At 35.4% G+C, this 17,971-nt stretch overlaps 2 protein-coding genes across 4 annotated transcripts; both read left to right on the top strand.

Moving 5' to 3' along the window:
* The first annotated feature begins 511 nt into the window (after positions 1-511).
* On the top strand, positions 512-10,854 carry LOC101265048 (serine/threonine-protein kinase BLUS1-like). Of its 3 annotated transcripts, XR_742613.4 has the most exons (23): positions 512-810; positions 3,252-3,506; positions 3,594-3,718; positions 3,814-3,858; positions 4,088-4,169; positions 4,564-4,632; positions 4,761-4,931; positions 5,009-5,074; positions 5,590-5,658; positions 5,764-5,835; positions 6,014-6,075; positions 6,685-6,963; positions 7,460-7,590; positions 7,726-7,820; positions 7,984-8,043; positions 8,209-8,310; positions 8,482-8,533; positions 8,638-8,690; positions 9,690-9,754; positions 9,845-9,896; positions 10,138-10,249; positions 10,339-10,486; positions 10,572-10,854. XR_742613.4 is itself a non-coding variant. In XM_004244605.5 (22 exons), the coding sequence occupies exons 1-21, from the start codon at positions 646-648 to the stop codon at positions 10,204-10,206; spliced, it is 2,139 nt and encodes a 712-aa protein (XP_004244653.1). In that variant the 5' UTR covers positions 512-645; the 3' UTR covers positions 10,207-10,249; positions 10,339-10,854. The 3 variants fall into 3 exon arrangements, 2 of the variants coding, with proteins under 2 accessions (XP_004244653.1, XP_069143832.1); XM_004244605.5 differs by having other exon boundaries at positions 10,339-10,854; XM_069287731.1 differs by lacking the exon at positions 512-810 and adding an exon at positions 2,448-2,480 and having other exon boundaries at positions 10,339-10,854.
* Positions 10,855-15,789: 4,935 nt separating this feature from the next.
* LOC101264744 (uncharacterized) lies at positions 15,790-17,086 on the top strand. Its single transcript, XM_004244604.5, has one exon. It carries the CDS (start codon positions 15,888-15,890, stop codon positions 16,941-16,943), a length of 1,056 nt encoding a protein of 351 aa, XP_004244652.2. The 5' UTR covers positions 15,790-15,887; the 3' UTR covers positions 16,944-17,086.
* Positions 17,087-17,971: the final 885 nt, after the last annotated feature.

The following is a 17,971-nucleotide window of genomic DNA, read 5'->3' as shown; positions in this document are numbered from 1 at the left end:
GTCTTATCGGTTCAACCGCCCTGCCCCGCGCCATTGCCATCTCTATCAAATATCACATTTATGTCTAATCATTTGAAATTATAAAACCATATAATTCTAATTTATTAAATTATTTAGTCTTTCTTTGTTCCCCTACAAGACATGAATAACAATTTTTTTTTATTTATTCATAACAAGAAGAAATTTTATTAAAAAATATCGACAACTTTTGGTGGAGGGTCACTCAAAAAAGCAAAAATAGAAAATTTATCTATTTTTTTCTTGGACAAAACAATATCTATAGTCATTATCAATCATCACACGCTAAAATGCATGTCCCCACGTCAGCATAAGTACCCGGATCCGTATTCGTATTTGTACCCTCAGCACGGGTCGCCACGTCATCATTACCAGCACTCCATACCCGTATTCGTACTGTACCCTTCGTACGGGTCTCCACGTCAGCACGTAAAAAGTCCGATCCGACCCAATAACCCATTAACCCGTACGTCTTCCTCCGTTTCCCATGGCTGTCAACCGATAATACGTAAAAAATTGAAATAAATATTATTTCTGAATAATATCGAACCAAAGCTAATAATTTCGTTTTCAAAACACTGAGAGAACTCTTAACTGGTTTTCCGATCAGAGTTTTCTGGTTTACCGATGACCGGCGGTCAGAAAAGTTACTCGGTTAATCCGAGCGATTACAAGCTTCTAGAAGAAGTTGGATATGGAGCAAGTGCAACTGTTTATAGAACGATCTATATACCTTCTAATGAAGTTGTAGCAGTCAAGTGTTTGGATCTCGATCGATGTAACAGCAATCTGGTTTGTTCTTATCTCTTTTAACAGTGGATTTTGAGGTTGTTACACACAAAAAAAATTAGTTGTGATTATGCTGTTTTAAGTATGTTGAATTGAGTTCGAATGTGACTTGATTTGACTTCGAGGTGGATGAGATTCATTACAGTAGGTAGTATCGATCTCACTCTTCGAAGCTCGGATCATCTAAAGTAGAAAACAATCAGAAAGTAATCGAGTCTCTGTATAGTGGATCTGCCTCTGAATTGGTTTTTCATTTAGTTGATGTTTTGCTATATGATTTTGTGTAGATACGGATAAGTATTTAGGAGTGGATTGGGTTGCGAATTGGTGTATTGAGATCATTGAGTTGAATGAAGGCTTTGTTCTTTGATTTTGGGGGAAATGAGGGCTACAAGTTTTCAGTATGGAATTGTAGTTTCCTTTTTAGCTTTGGCTAAAAAATGAGTGTGTCATTTTTATAGTTTGCTAGTGCTTAAGTAACGAGCTTCATTTCCTAAAGAGTTCCAAGTGCAAACTGTTAGTTGAATCATGAAATTTGCGTGGGGGTAGTTGTCGTATTAACTCATGCGCTGGCATAGATTTGCTTTGCGAAAGTTATACAAAAATGTACTACAACCACAACTTTTCGCGCAATACGACATATTTTGAAAGATTATTTTATTTAACTAGCTCATATCTGAAGTGGTTGGAGCTTCTAATGATGTTATCTAGTTTTCTCTTGAAATCCTTTGGAAGATTTAGGTTTCCTATGCCTATCTGAGTAACATTAATTTTAATCTCCAACGTTATCTTCGAGGACACTTGGAAAGAAAACTATAATCTTCAACGAAACCTCTTGTGTAATACAATTTGTTTTTTCCTTTTGTAAAGATGTCTTAGACAATTAGCTCTTTGGAATTAGCCTTTTGTCTTCAAGGCTGAAATTTTCAAGCATTATAGAAGTTAGCTATAGAATTGACATCTTCAATAAAGAATCCCGTGCTATAAAATGTCATTATAAATTGCAGAAATTCCCATGTTTTGACATGACTAGGTTAAAAACGATCACATAGAGATCTTCACCAGCTTCATTTTGTCCTCCAATTTTAGCACTAGGCACACATAAAAAAAAATCCAAACAAGAGAGTCCCTCCCAATAAATTTTATCGAGTCTGTCTGTAATAAAATATACCACCATTGAGGACCTGCTCATGATTTTTATTTAGCTTGGATGCATGGAAGAGATGACATTTGTATTAATTCTAAATGATCCATTCAAGATTTTCCATCAGTTGGACCAAGTATCTTCATAAACTTAAGGTATCAATCGGGTTAAAATATCTTCAAAATCCATTTTCCAGTTTCAACTTCACAATGTCATTACATGAATACTTGGTTCTTTTTTTCATGTTACAGTTTGTAGGTTCTTTACATAGATAGTCAGGGTCTACCTTGTTTTCTTGGGATGTATTCAGGCAAAATCTGTGTGCTATTATGTTTGTAGTAATACTTACAATTTCAAGAAAAGAAAAATATACTTGATCCTCTTTATGATATATTGCTAGTTTGATTCTATCTACTCTACTTTCGATGTTCACATTTGGAATCTTATCCATACTCAATAATGGAACTACAGTTGGACCTCCTCCGTGTGACACTTTAAGCTATTGCTTGGTATGGAAGTGCCAAAAAGGGTATGCCCTTGTTACACTTGGAAAGTAGTTTCCTGCAAAAAACTGTTGGTGGTATCACTGTTTATATGTATGCATTAACTTGATCTATGATTTCTCTTATTCTTTTCTTGTTTTGGGTGGTGGAGGTTGGATATGTGCGTGTTACAGAGTACTTCTGTGTTTATGAAAAATATTGGAGTTGTTGGTTATCTTAGTTAGACAATGCTTTCAAACCTCTATCTTAAAGACAGAATCTGGAACTCCAACTGGGCTAACTAACCTTTTTTTACAAGTTTATTAATTTAAAGTTTAAAAGAAGCTTGCCAAATAGCAACTTCTACTCACAACTGCAGATAAAAAGTTCTAATGAGACTGGTTTGATGTATACTTTCATACGAAGATTTCCTTTCCATCATCTTAAGAAATAGGCTAATTTTAATCTTTTGCATTCCATGACACAACAACAGCCACATTTGTGCCTCTCGATTCTTGATCCCCTCCCCCTACCAAAAAGACACAGAAGATTGTCAGAATTTCTATAAGTTGAGGCATTATACTTTTCATTGACTTTTGGTTCTTTGTTGTTGCATACTCTTTTTTCTTTTCATTACTGACTGAAAAACCAATTTTGGATAACACACCATTTTGCCTTTTTGAGTACACAGCAAAGGAAGACTTCTTATGGTTTGTAGTTAAGGTGTCATGTTAAAGCTATCTCGTAAAATTACAATTTTATTTGTGTACAATCTTGTTTCTATATGTTTCTTGAAAACAAATTATACTTTTTCGCAGGATGATATTCGTAGGGAAGCCCAAACAATGAGTTTAATTGGCCATCCAAATTTAATAAAAGCATTTTGTTCATTCGTTGTTGATCACTACCTTTGGGTGGTAATGCCCTTCATGGCTGAAGGTTCTTGTTTGCACCTCATGAAGATATCATATCCAGATGGATTTGAGGAGGCTGTTATTGGTTCTATCTTGAAAGAAACTCTCAAGGCTTTGGAATATCTCCATTCACATGGGCACATTCATCGAGATGTTAAGGTATTGATTATAACTAATGTTTCCTCCTGATGCTGATTCCTCTAATGGTGATGTTTGTGCTTGTTCTGACATTTGGTGTCACTCCAGGCTGGGAATATATTGCTGGACACTAATGGGGTAGTAAAGCTCGCTGACTTTGGTGTCTCTGCATGCATGTTTGACAGTGGTGACAGGCAGCGCTCTAGGAATACATTTACAGGAACTCCGTGCTGGTGAGTGTATAAGCATCTTACTGATTGATTCTCCGTCCATCTTTGTTTCTTTGAATGTCTTGTTTTTCTCATTGTTGTTTCAACTGAGTTTGTAGGATGGCACCAGAAGTTTTGCAGCCTGGAACTGGATATGATTTCAAGTGAGTTTTCTTGTCACAGTATAAACTTGGCGACACATGTTTGCATACCTTGTTAAGATGTGATATTGAACTTTAATTAAAATATACATTTTGTTCGACCAAGTAAACATTTGTGTGGATATGTCTACCAAAATATTTATCTATTTATGGTTTCAGAGCATTTCTGATAGTTACCAGAAGGACTGCTTTAATTTCTGAGAGGCATGATTTTTTCATCATCCATCTACAGGGCTGACATTTGGTCGTTTGGAATAACTGCCTTAGAGCTGGCTCATGGTCATGCACCATTTTCGAAGTACCCTCCAATGAAGGTATATAGTCATTTTCAGGAGTGTTCAAGAATAATAATTTAGCTATATGGTAGATAATATGGAAGGGAAGGAACTGTTTTGAGCACACTCAGTCCTATTCAGAAAATCAGGATGAATTGTCTTAGTCTCATCTATTTTGGTGTAAAGAAACATGTGGGGGAAGATAGGGGAACTGGTAGATCTAATAGGAAAAGTGTATGCTTTATTTTGGGGTGGAAGGTGTAAGTTTTTTGTTAGGTGCCCCCTTATACTTTTGTTTGTAACGATCACAACTCAGCCTTTGTAGCTGAGTTTTACTGTTAATACAAGTTGTTATCAATTTCAAATAAATAATTTAGCGATATGCTTGTATATGTGTTAACTGAACTTAGAGACCTTGGTTCTCCTGTGATAGGTTCTGCTGATGACCATAAACAGTGCTCCTCCTGGACTTGACTATGACCGTGATAAGAAATTCTCGAAGGTAATCTTTTTAGTTTGCACTGGTTGATTTAGATGCTGGATATATTTTGATGATCTTGCTCTAGAGTATGGTTCAATGCTTTTGTTCTTTTCATGTATGAAATCCAAAACTTTTTTATTCTTTAACAGTCTTTCAAGGAAATGGTTGCCATGTGCTTGGTGAAAGATCAAACTAAAAGGCCAACTGCTGAAAAATTGTTGAAGCACATTTTTTTCAAAAAAGTTAAGCCTCCAGAGCTGTCTGTAAAGAAACTGTTTGCCGACTTACCATCGCTAGGGAGTCGAGTAAAAATGCTCCAGGTATCTCATAATATGTCTGTTCTATGGTTCTTTCCTGCTTAGCATCGTCTAACTTTTCCTTGACGAAACTACTGCAGCTTAAAGATGCTGCACAACTAGCCTCGAAGAAAATGCCTTCATCCGAGCAAGAAGCAATATCACAGGTTTGAAGCATTTTTTTTCCTGTGGAACTGTTTCAGGCAATTGTTGATTGTTGGCATTTTTTTGTGTCATGTTGTTCTCAACATCCCAAAAAGGGGAGATCTGCTACTATGCTGCTCTCTTTGTAAAGCTCTGTTGAAGCTTTTCTTTTGGTACTTTTCTGCCTTTTAAGCTAGACCATCTTCAGTTTCTTGTGTTTATACTAACTTGAGTTTAGCCAAAAGACCGAAAAAGGCACTCTTCAGTTCCCTGCATATATTTGTTGTCTGAAGCTTAATTTCTGTTCTTTTGCTATATGTTCTTGGCTAAAATGTTTGCATACACATATTCTGCCTAAGCTTGGGGCAATTCTTGACATAATTAGCAAAGAAATTTTCCTTTTGGGGTGGTTTGCTTCTGTCTACTTGTAATTTTAGCTTATATTATCTCTACCAGTGGCTCCTAAAATTGAATATAAACAGGATGGTTGATTCATTTAGTATTTGTTCTGTTCTAATATCTTGTATGCTCTTGTCAGAGTGAATACCAACGAGGTGTTAGTGCCTGGAACTTTGATCTGGAGGATTTGAAGTTTCAAGCTTCAATGGTATGTACGTGAAAATGCATCTATAAAGTGATAAAGATAATTTCAACTTGTTCTTTGTGTTTTTCCTGAACTCAAAAAAGGCCGACTTCACTTTCACTGTGGCAGGTGCAAGATGATGACGAAATACCTGAGATTAGGGAAGAAGATGAAAGCATAAAATCTTATATGAACTACAAGGTCCCTAGCAATGTTATATTTATGCAGTTTTCAGATTATTATTTTTTATCTTGTAATCAAAAAAAACTTTTGAGCTATATCCTCAAGTTATTCATCTGCAATAAATAATAATACATCCTTGAATTTTTAAAAATTTGCTTCTAGTATCTCCGGGCATGAGAATGTTTGTATATTGCAGGAGAATTCAGTTTCTGCTCTAAATGCTGGTAAATCATCCTTAAAACAAGATATCATTTCCAGGTATATATCAAATTATTTCTTTTCAGCGACTGTAGAAAGTACCCTTGTATCTATTCCATGTTACCCAGTTAGGCAGGGAAAAAGAATTACGAGTCAGCCTTAGTTCCTGAAAATTTTTGTAGGGTTAATTAGAAATGAGGAAATCTGATCATGGTTTGAACGTCAAGTATTAATGAGCTTGAGTTTTTTAAGATTAACAAAGTGACCTACGAGTCAGTCACTTGTGTTTTAGATCATAGAAGAAATACCAAGTTAGTTGCTGATGTTTTTGTAGCATTAATTAGCAGTGAGGAAATCTGATCATGGTTTGAACGTCAAGTATTAATGAACTCGAGTTCTTTAAGCTTAATAAAGTGAGAACCCATAAATGATGTGTGTTTTCACTAAAAGTTTGTTCTAGGGGTTCATATCTTCTACTTTTGACAATAATCAATTTTCTCAAAGGTAGCATAAGCATGTCTGTCTCCAGGAGAAAATATAAAAAAGGTTTTGTCATCAACATCAAATATGATAGATTGGGTATCATATGAGAAACACTACCATTATTTTATGTATCATCATAAGTATTGTCATGTCAATAAATTTTTATTGAATTTTTTCTGTTTCTAGTGAGCACGGAAGTGTTGGTGAAGTGACATTAGCTGAATGCCAGAGAAAGAAGGGAGAAGACTTGGAATGTAATAAGCTGGATTCGGACCATCAGGAGGAAGGTGGACTGAAGAAGAATTCATCAAAAACAGAGCTGCCACCCCTTACCTCAGACAAAGAGGCAGTGCAAGCCAAAAGTAAATGCCAAACAGCAAAAACTTGTCGAAGTCAGAGTGGACCACTTATGCCAGGTGTTGAGCTAAGTCATTCGGCATCAGAAAGATCTGCCAACTTCGAAAGGTCTGATACTGTTTGTTTAATCTACTGTATCATGTGTTTCACCAACACAATTTGGAGTCTGATGATTCCAGAGCAAAGAGTCGTTTCTATCAGTTCATGTAATCAGCTGTTATGCCGAAAGAAATTTATCTAAATTACCTCGTGCCTGAAGCTTTCCGAACCATAAGCTCAAAATTGGTCTTTTTACCATCTTTCTTGTCAGTTACCCATTTTTTTAATCAGATTATTACTCCATTTGTTTTGAAGAAACAAAAAGAATATCAAAAGATAAAGAATTCTCTCAGTCTATGTTTAGTGCTTTGGTAACTTCTTAACGAGGCTAATCTTGAGACTAGGGATTAGTTCAGTAGAATGATGGCTGTGTTTACTCACTAGTTTGTCAGTTTGTGCATAGCAAAGTATTATAAATTGTTAATTTTAGATGATCCTTTTGCACTTTTGCTACATGTTATCTAAATGAAAACTTTGCCTCATGTAACTTGTGCTTCTGCAACAGAAGTAAGATTGAAAACCAACAAGCAGAAAAAGCTCATCAAGTACGAAGGGCGCCCAGCTTTAGTGGACCTCTAATGCTTCCAAATCGAGCTTCAGCAAATAGTAAATCAGCCCCAATTAACTCATCTGGGGGTATTAATGCCATTCCACACAAATTTTTTTTGCTAAAATTGTTTTATTGTGCACTGTAGGGATAGTCTTTCTCCAGTCACATGTCAACTGAAGCTGAACTTTGCTTTATGCTAATATTTATTATTTTCTCGCCAGGATTCAAAGATTCATCAGAAGACAAGTCCACGGCCAACTTGGTTCAAATAAAAGGGAGGTTTTCTGTGACATCAGAAAATGTAGATCTTGTAAAGGTATGTCATTTCTGTTAAAACAATATGTATGGCAGGATATTGTATCATGTATAGTTCCTCTGCAATTTTCTCATGTAAGGTGTGTAGTGTTGCCTTATATATTTTAAGACAAGACAATCTACATCCTGTACTATCTTTGACATAAGATCCATGTGATCTCCAGGGGTCACAGTTGAGGAAGACTGCTAGTGTTGGAGACTGGATAATGGAATCTAAACTGATGGTTTGTGAATTGGTCCTTTCTTTAAATCCACGGCTAAGTGATATGAGAAAATTAAAAACTTCCCTTCCCCATATAGTAACTCCATTTTTCTTAAACAAGTTAAAACAAAATAGAAGAAAAAAATATAATGGATCTAATGGTAGGGTATTGCTCATCAATTTTCAGCCTCCCAGTCGAATACCAAAAGAGCTTGGCCTTGATAATATTCCTGCCTCAGTTCTGATGCCTCACCTACAAAATCTTTTTCAACAGACATCAATCCAACAGGTAATGTTTCAAGTTTATGATAGGAACATAAGACTACTTCCTCAGTATGCCTTCCTTTCCTAATAAAAAAGCATAAGAATAAAGAGTCCTTTGTCCATTATTTTAATATTCTCCTTATTTCTAATTATTGAACAGAGATCTCTCTTTATTTCTACTGTTTTCTATTACTAGGATCTAATTGTGAATCTGCTGAGTAGCTTGCAACCACCTGAGGCAGGAGATGGTGAGTAACTATCTAAAGAAATGTCTAATCTTAATGTGTAGAGAACACATGTTCTAATGGTAATATGGTTTCTTCAATGCTCTGAATTTCTTGGTTTATCTCAGCTCCGCAATATGGAAAGTCATCTTCACAGTGTGTTGCAGAGAATAATGGAAGTGTAAGTACATATGTCAGCATTTTACAATATGCTTTTCTGGAAGAGTCTGTAGATACTATATGCCCAAGCATCATCCAGTAGTTAGTTCTATAGCAAAAAAACTTTGTTTTCTTGTATAATAAACAATGGATGTCTTATCTCATGCTTTTAAACTATACTCCTATGAATATAACCAAGAAGCATGCACTCCTAAATTATTTGGATGAATTGCCTTGTACTCGACGTATACTATTCAAGGCAACGAACTGCGTGATACTTGGTCAGGTGCAACCTGTACTATCTTTCCCGCCCCTTTCATTTTATTAGAGTTGTTTTACCCATTTTTTTATCTTAAACCATTTTAAAATATTTATCCAACTAGATGTCCAACCAGATATAGTGCTCTGATTTCCTTCAATGATATCTAAATAGCTGGTCAAACAAGATAAAACTTTGGATTATTAGATAATCTGTTTACCATTTTATTGATTATAAATTTGACTCACCTTATTAAATGTCTGCTTGACATATGTCAAGTTTCTTTTAGTGAAATTCATACCACTCACAAATGAACTTCATGTTAGACGGTCATTATTAGAAATGACAGGGAAGACATTTTTATTAGTAGTGACAATGCATTGCAGTACATAGTATAAGGGTGTTCCGTTATCCAAACTTATCCGGCATTTCTTCCCCCCCTTGTTGTGATACCTGTGTGACCTATTACTCTATAGATTCTATCAGTAGGTGTTTGATTTTATCTTTGACCTGATTTTTATTTAGTCTTCACTCCATAAGCAACTGGAAAAGTAACTGACTAATTATGTAACTGCTGCTGACAACTTTGTATGAACTTTAATCTCAATGCCTTGAAGTATTCATTTTAAGTACTTTTGAAGTATTTCATTGTGTATAGCTCTATACTTATTACTTAGATAAGACCTAAACATTCCAGTTATTAAACCGTCTGTTTTTGTTGTTCATTTTCGTCAAGATTTCAGAGTTTCACCTATTTTGCAGGTTGATGCAGCTGTTTCTGAAAGGGAGCGCATGCTGCTGGTCAAAATATCTGAGCTTCAAGCTAGGTGAGCTAGCTGTGGACTCAGATCAACTTTGCTGTCATGTTTCTCTTTTATACCGACCTTTGCTTAAACTGATCTTACGTAATCATGCAGGATGAGTAGCTTGACGGATGAATTAACTACTGAAAAGCTTAAATACATGCAGGTAGAATACCTAATTGGTTTTATTAATGCATATAGGTCATCTAACTATTCTAATGGATTGAAAAATTTGAAAGAAACTATAAGAGAGAGACCACAAACAAAATTTTATCAGGCTTAGGATCAGTAACTGTTTTTTCCCTCCACAAATTCAAAACAAAACAAAAAAATAAAAATAAAAGTAAAATAGAAGTTGAAGGGAATATGAAGTCTCATTTCTTAACATGATTTTCTACTGCTGGCAGTTGCAACAGCGGCTAAATTCCATGTCAAATCAGGGGGAAGATTGGGACAGGAGAGAATCTGAATCTTGAAGCTGAAAGATCTTCGTGAAGTATTAACAATGTGTATATTCAGGTTTCTGTTTGATGTTTACTACTGCCAGAGTTTTAAATTCTTTAATCCTAGTTGAAGCCCAACTCAGACACATTTGTTTGGTTGTGTAGATTATAAGTTATATAGAACGGAGCAGAGTTCACTATCCGTGTGGCTGGAAAAATTCATCGATGAATAGAAGCTCAACGTGTAATAATCCAGCTCCAACTGATGAATAAAGAAGATCATCAGTTTGTAGAGAATTTCTTCATTTATTTGGTGAGTTCGAGCTGAAAACAATCCTTCTGTGCTGTCCATGTCTCCAGTCCCTGAAGTTTAATTTTTATTTATGCTGGATGCACAGACGGGTTCCTCGCTCTTGATTGGCCTCCCCTAAGGTGGGGGCCGAGCTGCTGAGGGTTCTGGGGCGAAATCTACTTTGTTCTGGCCTAATTTATTTTTTTATTTTGTAATTTGAATGCACCATTAAGCTGTAATTTTGTTCATATGTATACCTAATAACACCAACAGATACTTATAGTAGTCCCATTAAAAATCGTTTATGGGAGTATCCAAGCCATATTTTTGACCTTGTATTTTGCTTAGTACTACACTTTTAAGATTAAGTTGGGTTAAAATTATCATCACACTTTTATCTATTTCAATTAACTTTGTAAATACTACTAATGCTGATGCCTGTCTGTCTTCATAGATGGAACACAAAGTTGTACTTGTTTGTATTCAAATTTTTTGTAATAAACTTTTAAAAGGGTTATTTTGTCATTTTTGTAAAAAAAAAAAACAAACAGTTTTTTAACCCCTTAAAATTGTTTTTCAGCAGCCAAAGATTATGAGGTATTTCCGATCCACTTTTAAGCCATATTCATGCATATATAACGTACTAGGAGTAACAATTACTCCCCCCGTTTTAATTTTTTCATTTTACTTTAGATATATTATACATATCTTTAGCTTTTAGACCAGTAAAAGATTCAAAAGTCTTATTTATTTTTTTGAATTCCGTAGTCAGTCAAACTAAGATAAATAAATTGAAACGGAGGGAGTGTTACATTGTAAATCATGTATGTAAGTATTGCATTATATATATGCAACACCAGAGTTGCAAAGGAGTTAAGAGCTGGAAATCCTGATGGAGCTAAACATGTTGTGGTTGTTGCTTTCAAGCAAACTATTGTGTTAGTATATGGACTTTGCTTGGCTCTATTGAATCATCATGTTGCCTGGGCTATCCTCTTTAGTGATAGTGCGGAGATAAGTAACAAATTTGCCTCCACGGTACCTCTTCTTTTAATAGGCTTTGTACTCGAATTCACTCAAGGAAATTTATCACCGTAGATATATATATATACACTATTAGTTTTAACATTCAAAATAAGCTTAATAACTTTGTCATTCGATATATCAGGGGTGGTTAGAGGATTTGGGTGGGAGCGTTATGCTATGTGCATCGACTTGGCTCGTTGTTTTCAAGTTCAGCCTACACGCTCAGGTAATTCAAGTACAGTCACATGCTTTATTTATGTCATTGTGTAGACAGATTTAAGATTTAATCTCGATGAAAGTTTTTGTTTATGAAAAAAATGTGATGCAGGTTTTATGGATTGGCTTGATATTGGTCTAGCTTGCCAATCGTCTGGCTTATCGCTACTGATATTATTGAGTAGATCATGGAAAAAATTGGAAGGCTCAACAAATAGCAATAGAGAAAGTGAACTTTCAGCTTAATCTGTTTTTTTTTTTTTTTTTGTATAGCTTTGATATTGTTTAGTCACTTATTTGGTACGTCGTGTATAGGAGAGAAAATAATACGTATGTATTAGCTTTTGATTAACCACTTATTTGGTGGTATCATTTGGATCACAACACTAATTAATACAATCTCATGTTTGCCTGATGACATCAAAATCTTGAATTTCCTTAAAAGCATATTAGCAGTTCTAGTATGTGTTTGTTTTTGGAGATAATAATAAGTACACTATGTTTGATCATTCATTACTAAGTTTGTATAGTTGGAAATCATAGAAAAAATTGATATTTTTTTATTTGTCTTTGCAATTTTTATTTTCAATAAGTGAGAGACATTAATATTACAATTAACTTTATAAAATGACTCATTAAACATTACTATATGACGGAGTAGAGCATTGTATGTGTTAATAAGAAGGGAAAATTATGCGGTTTAACAAACTTATACTACTTAATTACTTATCATATAGTTGGCTATAATTATTACCCAAGACTAACATTATACATTAATTCTGTGGGCCGACTTCGATTATGTATAATTAACCACATTTGTATATGTATAATTCGTCAGAATATACAAATACATATGTATAAGATACAATTGTTTAATCAATATACATATACAATTAACCTCTCTCCCACAAACTGACCTCTTCCTCCCTCTCCCAATCTCGCTTGCTTTTTATACAAATGCATATGTATAATATACAATTATCTAACCAATATACATATACAATTCACCTCTCTCCTACTCTCTGCCCTCACTCGGTCGCCTCTCTCCTCCCTCTCCCAATCTCGCTCGCCTTTCTCCTCTCTCTCCCAATTTCGCTTGCCATGTATACTAATACATATATATAATAGACAATTATCTAACCAATATACATATACAATTCACCTCTCTCCGCCTTTTTGCCCCCTCTCTCCCCTCTCTCTCCTAATCTAGCTCGTCTCTCTCCTCCCTATAACATGTAGCTACGAATTGTAATTTTCAAACTATAGCTATGAGAATAATTAGATTATTTTTTAGTGGTTAAATATTACTACATAAACTTGGGATGATAGGGATATTGATGCATGTAGATAAAGTGTATGTGCAACTTGACGACGATTGTGCATCCTCCAACATGTTGTACACACTTTATCGGCACTTTTCAGTATCAATATTAAGGTTGGACATTAGATCGAGTTGTATCGGTACCGTTTTGATTACCATTCATTCCATCGGTCCGTTCCGATCCAATAGTATTCAGGATGGAATGGGATACATTGAATCGATACTCGGAACGGGACGGTATCATGATTTGATGGTAATTCATTCGGGTCCGAACCATGAAATTGGATCTGTTATTTTCTTTTTAATTTTTGTCATTATTTTATACTTTTATTAGTGTTTCTTTTTTATTAAAAAAAAAAACAAATTACAACTTAATTCATCAACTTCAAATAACATAAACCTAAAACCTTTAAAATTTTATAAATTTCAAAAATTACAAACTTAAATTATTTAAATTATAAATTTTAAGTTATAACATATAACTTATAAACTTCAAAAGATTCAAATCTTGAAAACTTATAACTTAAAAAAATACCTTATTTAACTTAGAAAATAAAAAAAGACATTCATTTTTGTAAATCAAAATAACTCAAAAAAAAACTATTGTTTTCTGAAATAGATATATGTCTCGTTTCGTTCTAGTTTGTTCTATTTTATATCGGTATATGATGGACAGAACAGAATCGAGTTACCATCTCGATAATCGACTATCTGATTCATCCTGATACCGATCAACAACGCGGTCAAACCATCCTGGTCCGATCTGATACTAGTTCATTCCGATCTAGTGATTCGATTCCGGCCTAGTGCCCAGTCTTAATCTCTATCATCTCAAGTTTCTTTAGTATCGTTGATGTAATATCTGATGTAAATGACTACTACGACTAAAACTAAATTATATGGTGCGTCTGAATTCTGTACAGCAAACGATCATGTAAATTTGCTCAATCGATGTAACTGCACTGCTAAACATAGACTGCTTCTGTCCTTGCAAATTGGTTCTTTCTTGTTAGGGGTGTCAAAAATAAACTCAAACATAGGTAACTGACCCAGAACTTTAATGGTTGGGTTCAAAATAATTTAAATTGGGTTCAATCTCAACCCATTTTAAAAGAATCCTTAATTGAGCCACAAAAAATTATCCAAGTTTTATCCACCCTTTTGCTCAATGAGTGTTAGTTCTTTCTACATGTCCTCTCTCTTTTCCATAGAGTTAAATGTATAAATAACAATAATAAGACAAGAAAGGGTTTCATTGATACCATTTACCAGATAATGAATTGATTGAGGAGTAGATACCATTTATTCCTTTGATAACATTCCATATAAGCCAGCTCATTAGAATGTTTCTTATGTCTCTCCATTATCACGAGGGAAGTTTGACTATCAATTGTTTCTTCTTGATTTCTTATACTGAGGCCTTTTACCTTTAAACTAGCCTCCTGTTGGGCTAAATTTTCCTGTGCATCCTGAGTAGGAGTAGTTTTTACCTAATTCTACTTCGAACTTAAAATTTCTTCAACTCATATGTTGAGTGCAGCAATGAAGAAGTTGTCATTGTTGGAGGAACTCCGCTTTTGCTACATCTCAATCATCAAAGATTCCATTGGAACCATAAGCCTTTTTAGTCATTCTTTAAAGTCGTTTAAGTTGAACGGCTAGATTCATGTATACGTTGAAGAAGCCTGATAGAATATGTGCTTTTACTTATCAGTCAATAGACCAGGTCTCTTGACACACTAATAAGTATAAATAGAAAGTAAATGCAGTTTAAACAACACAACGGTTTTACGTGGAAACCTCCTTGCTTAAGGGAGTAAAACCACGACCTGTCTCACAGGATTTTCAATCGTTTTCACTAATCTTCACAAGCAAAAGTGAAACACGATTACAACAAATGTGAGAAGAAGTTTTTAATCTCACGTTCAAGCAATAATCTCTATTGCTCAACAAGCCTAAGTAGAAATAAATCTACCCACTAAGCTATTCCACCTAGACAACTTAGAATTTCATTACTACCCACTGATTCCTTTATAGTTTCAGGAATAGTTTACAATGTAAGACCAATTGAATATATTCTTAAACAACTACACTACATGCTCCAAAGATTTTGTTTGAATAATTCTACCGTTTGTTTGCTGATAGCCTTTGCAAGTGTTCTTGAAAAATTCTTTGTCAAGTTGCAAAAACTATAAATGATATTTAGGAAAGTGACTTTTATATGGACAAGTCACTTTCCTTAAACTCTTTGCCAATGGTTGGAGAAGTTTGACTTTCTGACGCCGTTGGGAAGAGTGCACCTACTTTCTGTACTTTCTTTAGCTGGCAGTCAATCGGCTCGTCACATTGAGAGCCTGGTACCTTTACAAGGTCCCTGAGTTTGCTTCATCTTCAACACTCAAGTAAGAATCCTAGTATATTTACCTGGTCCCTAAGTTTGTCAAATCGTCAAAACTGCAAATAACAAAGCCATAAAAAAATACAAAGAACATGCCTAAACTACACCAACTTCAACTTTTTGGAACTAAGATGAGAAATGAGGATCGAAAACTATACTTCGTGGTTATCCTCACCTTGAATCATTTGATCTGCGTAAGACAGGAAACCGATGGCCATTTATTCACATATATTTTAAATTATTAATTATCGTAATTTATATTTCTGTTTTAAAAAGAATGGTCATATTTCTTTTAGTCTGTTTAAAAAAATGACTTTTTCTTTACGATATATTTGACAAAACTTTAATTTAAAATGACGAAATTAAATTAAATATCATTTTTAAAACGGAGAGAGTAATATTTTTAAGAACTCTGTATTATCTTATTCATATCAATTGACCCAAACAGTATTGACACTAAAATGGCTGCCATGGCCGGATTTTCTTCTTCTTCTTCTTCATCTCTATCAACTCTTCGAAAATCCTTTACTTCCACTTCGCCTATTTTCCCTTCATTCCATTCTCTGCTTCCGCGAATTCCAAAACCTTCATCACTCAAAACGGTAAACCCAATCTTCAAACCCTCCCTACCACGCCGATTCTCCTCCGCTGTTGCCGCCACCGCCGATTCCGCCGAAGTTAGACAATCCCTCAAAACTCGCTTGAAAAATGGAGAAACCCTTTACGGCATTTTCCTTCTCGGTTTCTCTCCAACCCTCGCTGAGATCGCTGGACTCGCCGGATACGACTTCGCCGTCGTCGATATGGAACATGGTCACGGAGGTATCTCCGATGCACTCCCTTGTCTTCATGCCTTAGCCGCTACTCAAACCCCAGCTATTCTCCGTATCCCTGAATCCTCAGCTACTTGGGCTAAAAAAGCCCTCGATCTCGGCCCACAGGGCATTATGTTTCCGATGATCGACGGTCCGAAATCAGCCCGAAAGGCAGTGTCTTACTGCCGTTTCCCGCCTAATGGCGTACGTGGATCTGCTCATACTGTTGTTAGAGCTTCGAGCTATGGAATTGATGAAGGGTATTTGAGTAATTACGAGGATGATCTACTGATCATGTGTCAAGTTGAGTGTGTAGATGGAGTGAAGAAGATTGATGAAATTGCAGCAGTGGAAGGGGTTGATTGTATTCAAATGGGACCATTGGATTTGAGTGCGAGTTTAGGGTACTTATGGGATCCTGGGAATAAGAAAGTGAAGGAGATGATGAATACAGCTGAAAAAGGAGCATTGAAGAAGAAGCCACTTGACGGTGGGGCGTATTTATCTGGATTTGCAATGCCTCATGATAGTCCTGAGAATTTGAAATCAAGAGGGTACCATATGGTTTCAGGAGCAGTAGATATCGCGTTGTTTAGAAATGCAGCTGTGGAGGATGTGAACAAGTTTAAGATGAGTTTGGATAAAGGATTTGAAGATCAAAAAGATCATAAAGATGGTGAAGAGAAGTACTGGAGTGAGTAAAAATTTGAACTTTTGTTACATTACATCCTAGTTTTTGAAGTATTATGTTCTGCTTTTTGTTGATTATGAGTCTTGGAGATTAACTTAAGTTTCGAATTTGAGCTACTTATGCAATACAGCCTTTTTTTTTGTTCTGAGCAAAACTTTGGTAGTTGAAATTGGTTGATTTGCTAGCTAGTCTAATGCTGGTCTACTGTGTTGGCGAATTTTGGGTATTGTTGATCAGTCTCAGTATGATAGGTTGCATCTTTTTGACAGTTCGTTACGTAATAGAAATACTCGTGTAGAGTACTTTAGAAATAGCTGTTGTGTGGAGGATATGAAGTTCGATATGAGTATGGTGATGATCAAGAGGATCGTAAAGACGGTGAAGAGAAGTATTGGAGTGAATCAACATTTGAACTTTGTTTGATTTTGTGTTAGAGTTTAGAAGATTTATTTTCTGCTTTTTCTTGATTCTGAGTATTGGTACTAGCCCCAAGGCCTAGCTCGAGTGGCAAAAGGTGGAGGACTTGTAGCTTAGGTCACAGGGTCAAGCTCCGTACCATGCAAAGCGAAGCTTGACATTTAAGTGGAGAAGGGTGGAGGGGAGGGTCCATTATCTACCAAGTTTAGAAGGTTGTGATTGGTCCAAAGGGCGGGTCACCGACGGAATTCTCGGTTATCAAAAAAAAATTGAGCTACTTATGCAGTAGATCCTCTTCTTTTTTTCTGGGCAAAACTTGGGTTTTGTTTGATTTTTCCTTGGTTATTTTAGCTGCTGAATTCTGAGTATTGGAACTAGCTCAAGTTTCTACTTCTTTATTTAGGGTTTATTATTTTCTGCTTTTTCTTGATTTCGAGTATTGGGAGTAGTGACAGAGGCAGGATTTCCACCGAGGGGTTCTAAAAAAGTTGATTCGGCTGAAGCCAAACAAATAGCTACATCTTGAACCTGCTTTACCATTGAACCATGTCTTTGGCTTACGCTGAGGGCGTTCAATATTAAAAATACACACATAAAGTGTAATTTTTTGATGAAGGGGTTC

The sequence above is a fragment of the Solanum lycopersicum genome, chromosome 8 (genome assembly GCF_036512215.1).
Source record: "Solanum lycopersicum chromosome 8, SLM_r2.1".
Classification (NCBI taxonomy): domain Eukaryota; kingdom Viridiplantae; phylum Streptophyta; class Magnoliopsida; order Solanales; family Solanaceae; genus Solanum; species Solanum lycopersicum.
The sequence above is the reverse complement of the archived record's forward strand: the minus strand, read 5'-3'. Positions and strand labels throughout refer to the sequence as shown.

What these genes read in the sequence shown, in the direction of transcription:
- LOC101265048 (XM_004244605.5), top strand. Translation starts at nt 646, where the DNA reads ATGACCGGCGGTCAGAAAAGTTACTCGGTTAATCCGAGCGATTACAAG. An exon ending in ATCGATGTAACAGCAATCTG is followed by an intron (nt 811 to 3,251) that starts GTTTGTTCTTAT and finishes ACTTTTTCGCAG; the next exon opens with GATGATATTCGTAGGGAAGC. An exon ending in ACCACCTGAGGCAGGAGATG is followed by an intron (nt 8,534 to 8,637) that starts GTGAGTAACTAT and finishes GGTTTATCTCAG; the next exon opens with CTCCGCAATATGGAAAGTCA.
- LOC101264744 (XM_004244604.5), top strand. Translation starts at nt 15,888, where the DNA reads ATGGCTGCCATGGCCGGATTTTCTTCTTCTTCTTCTTCATCTCTATCA.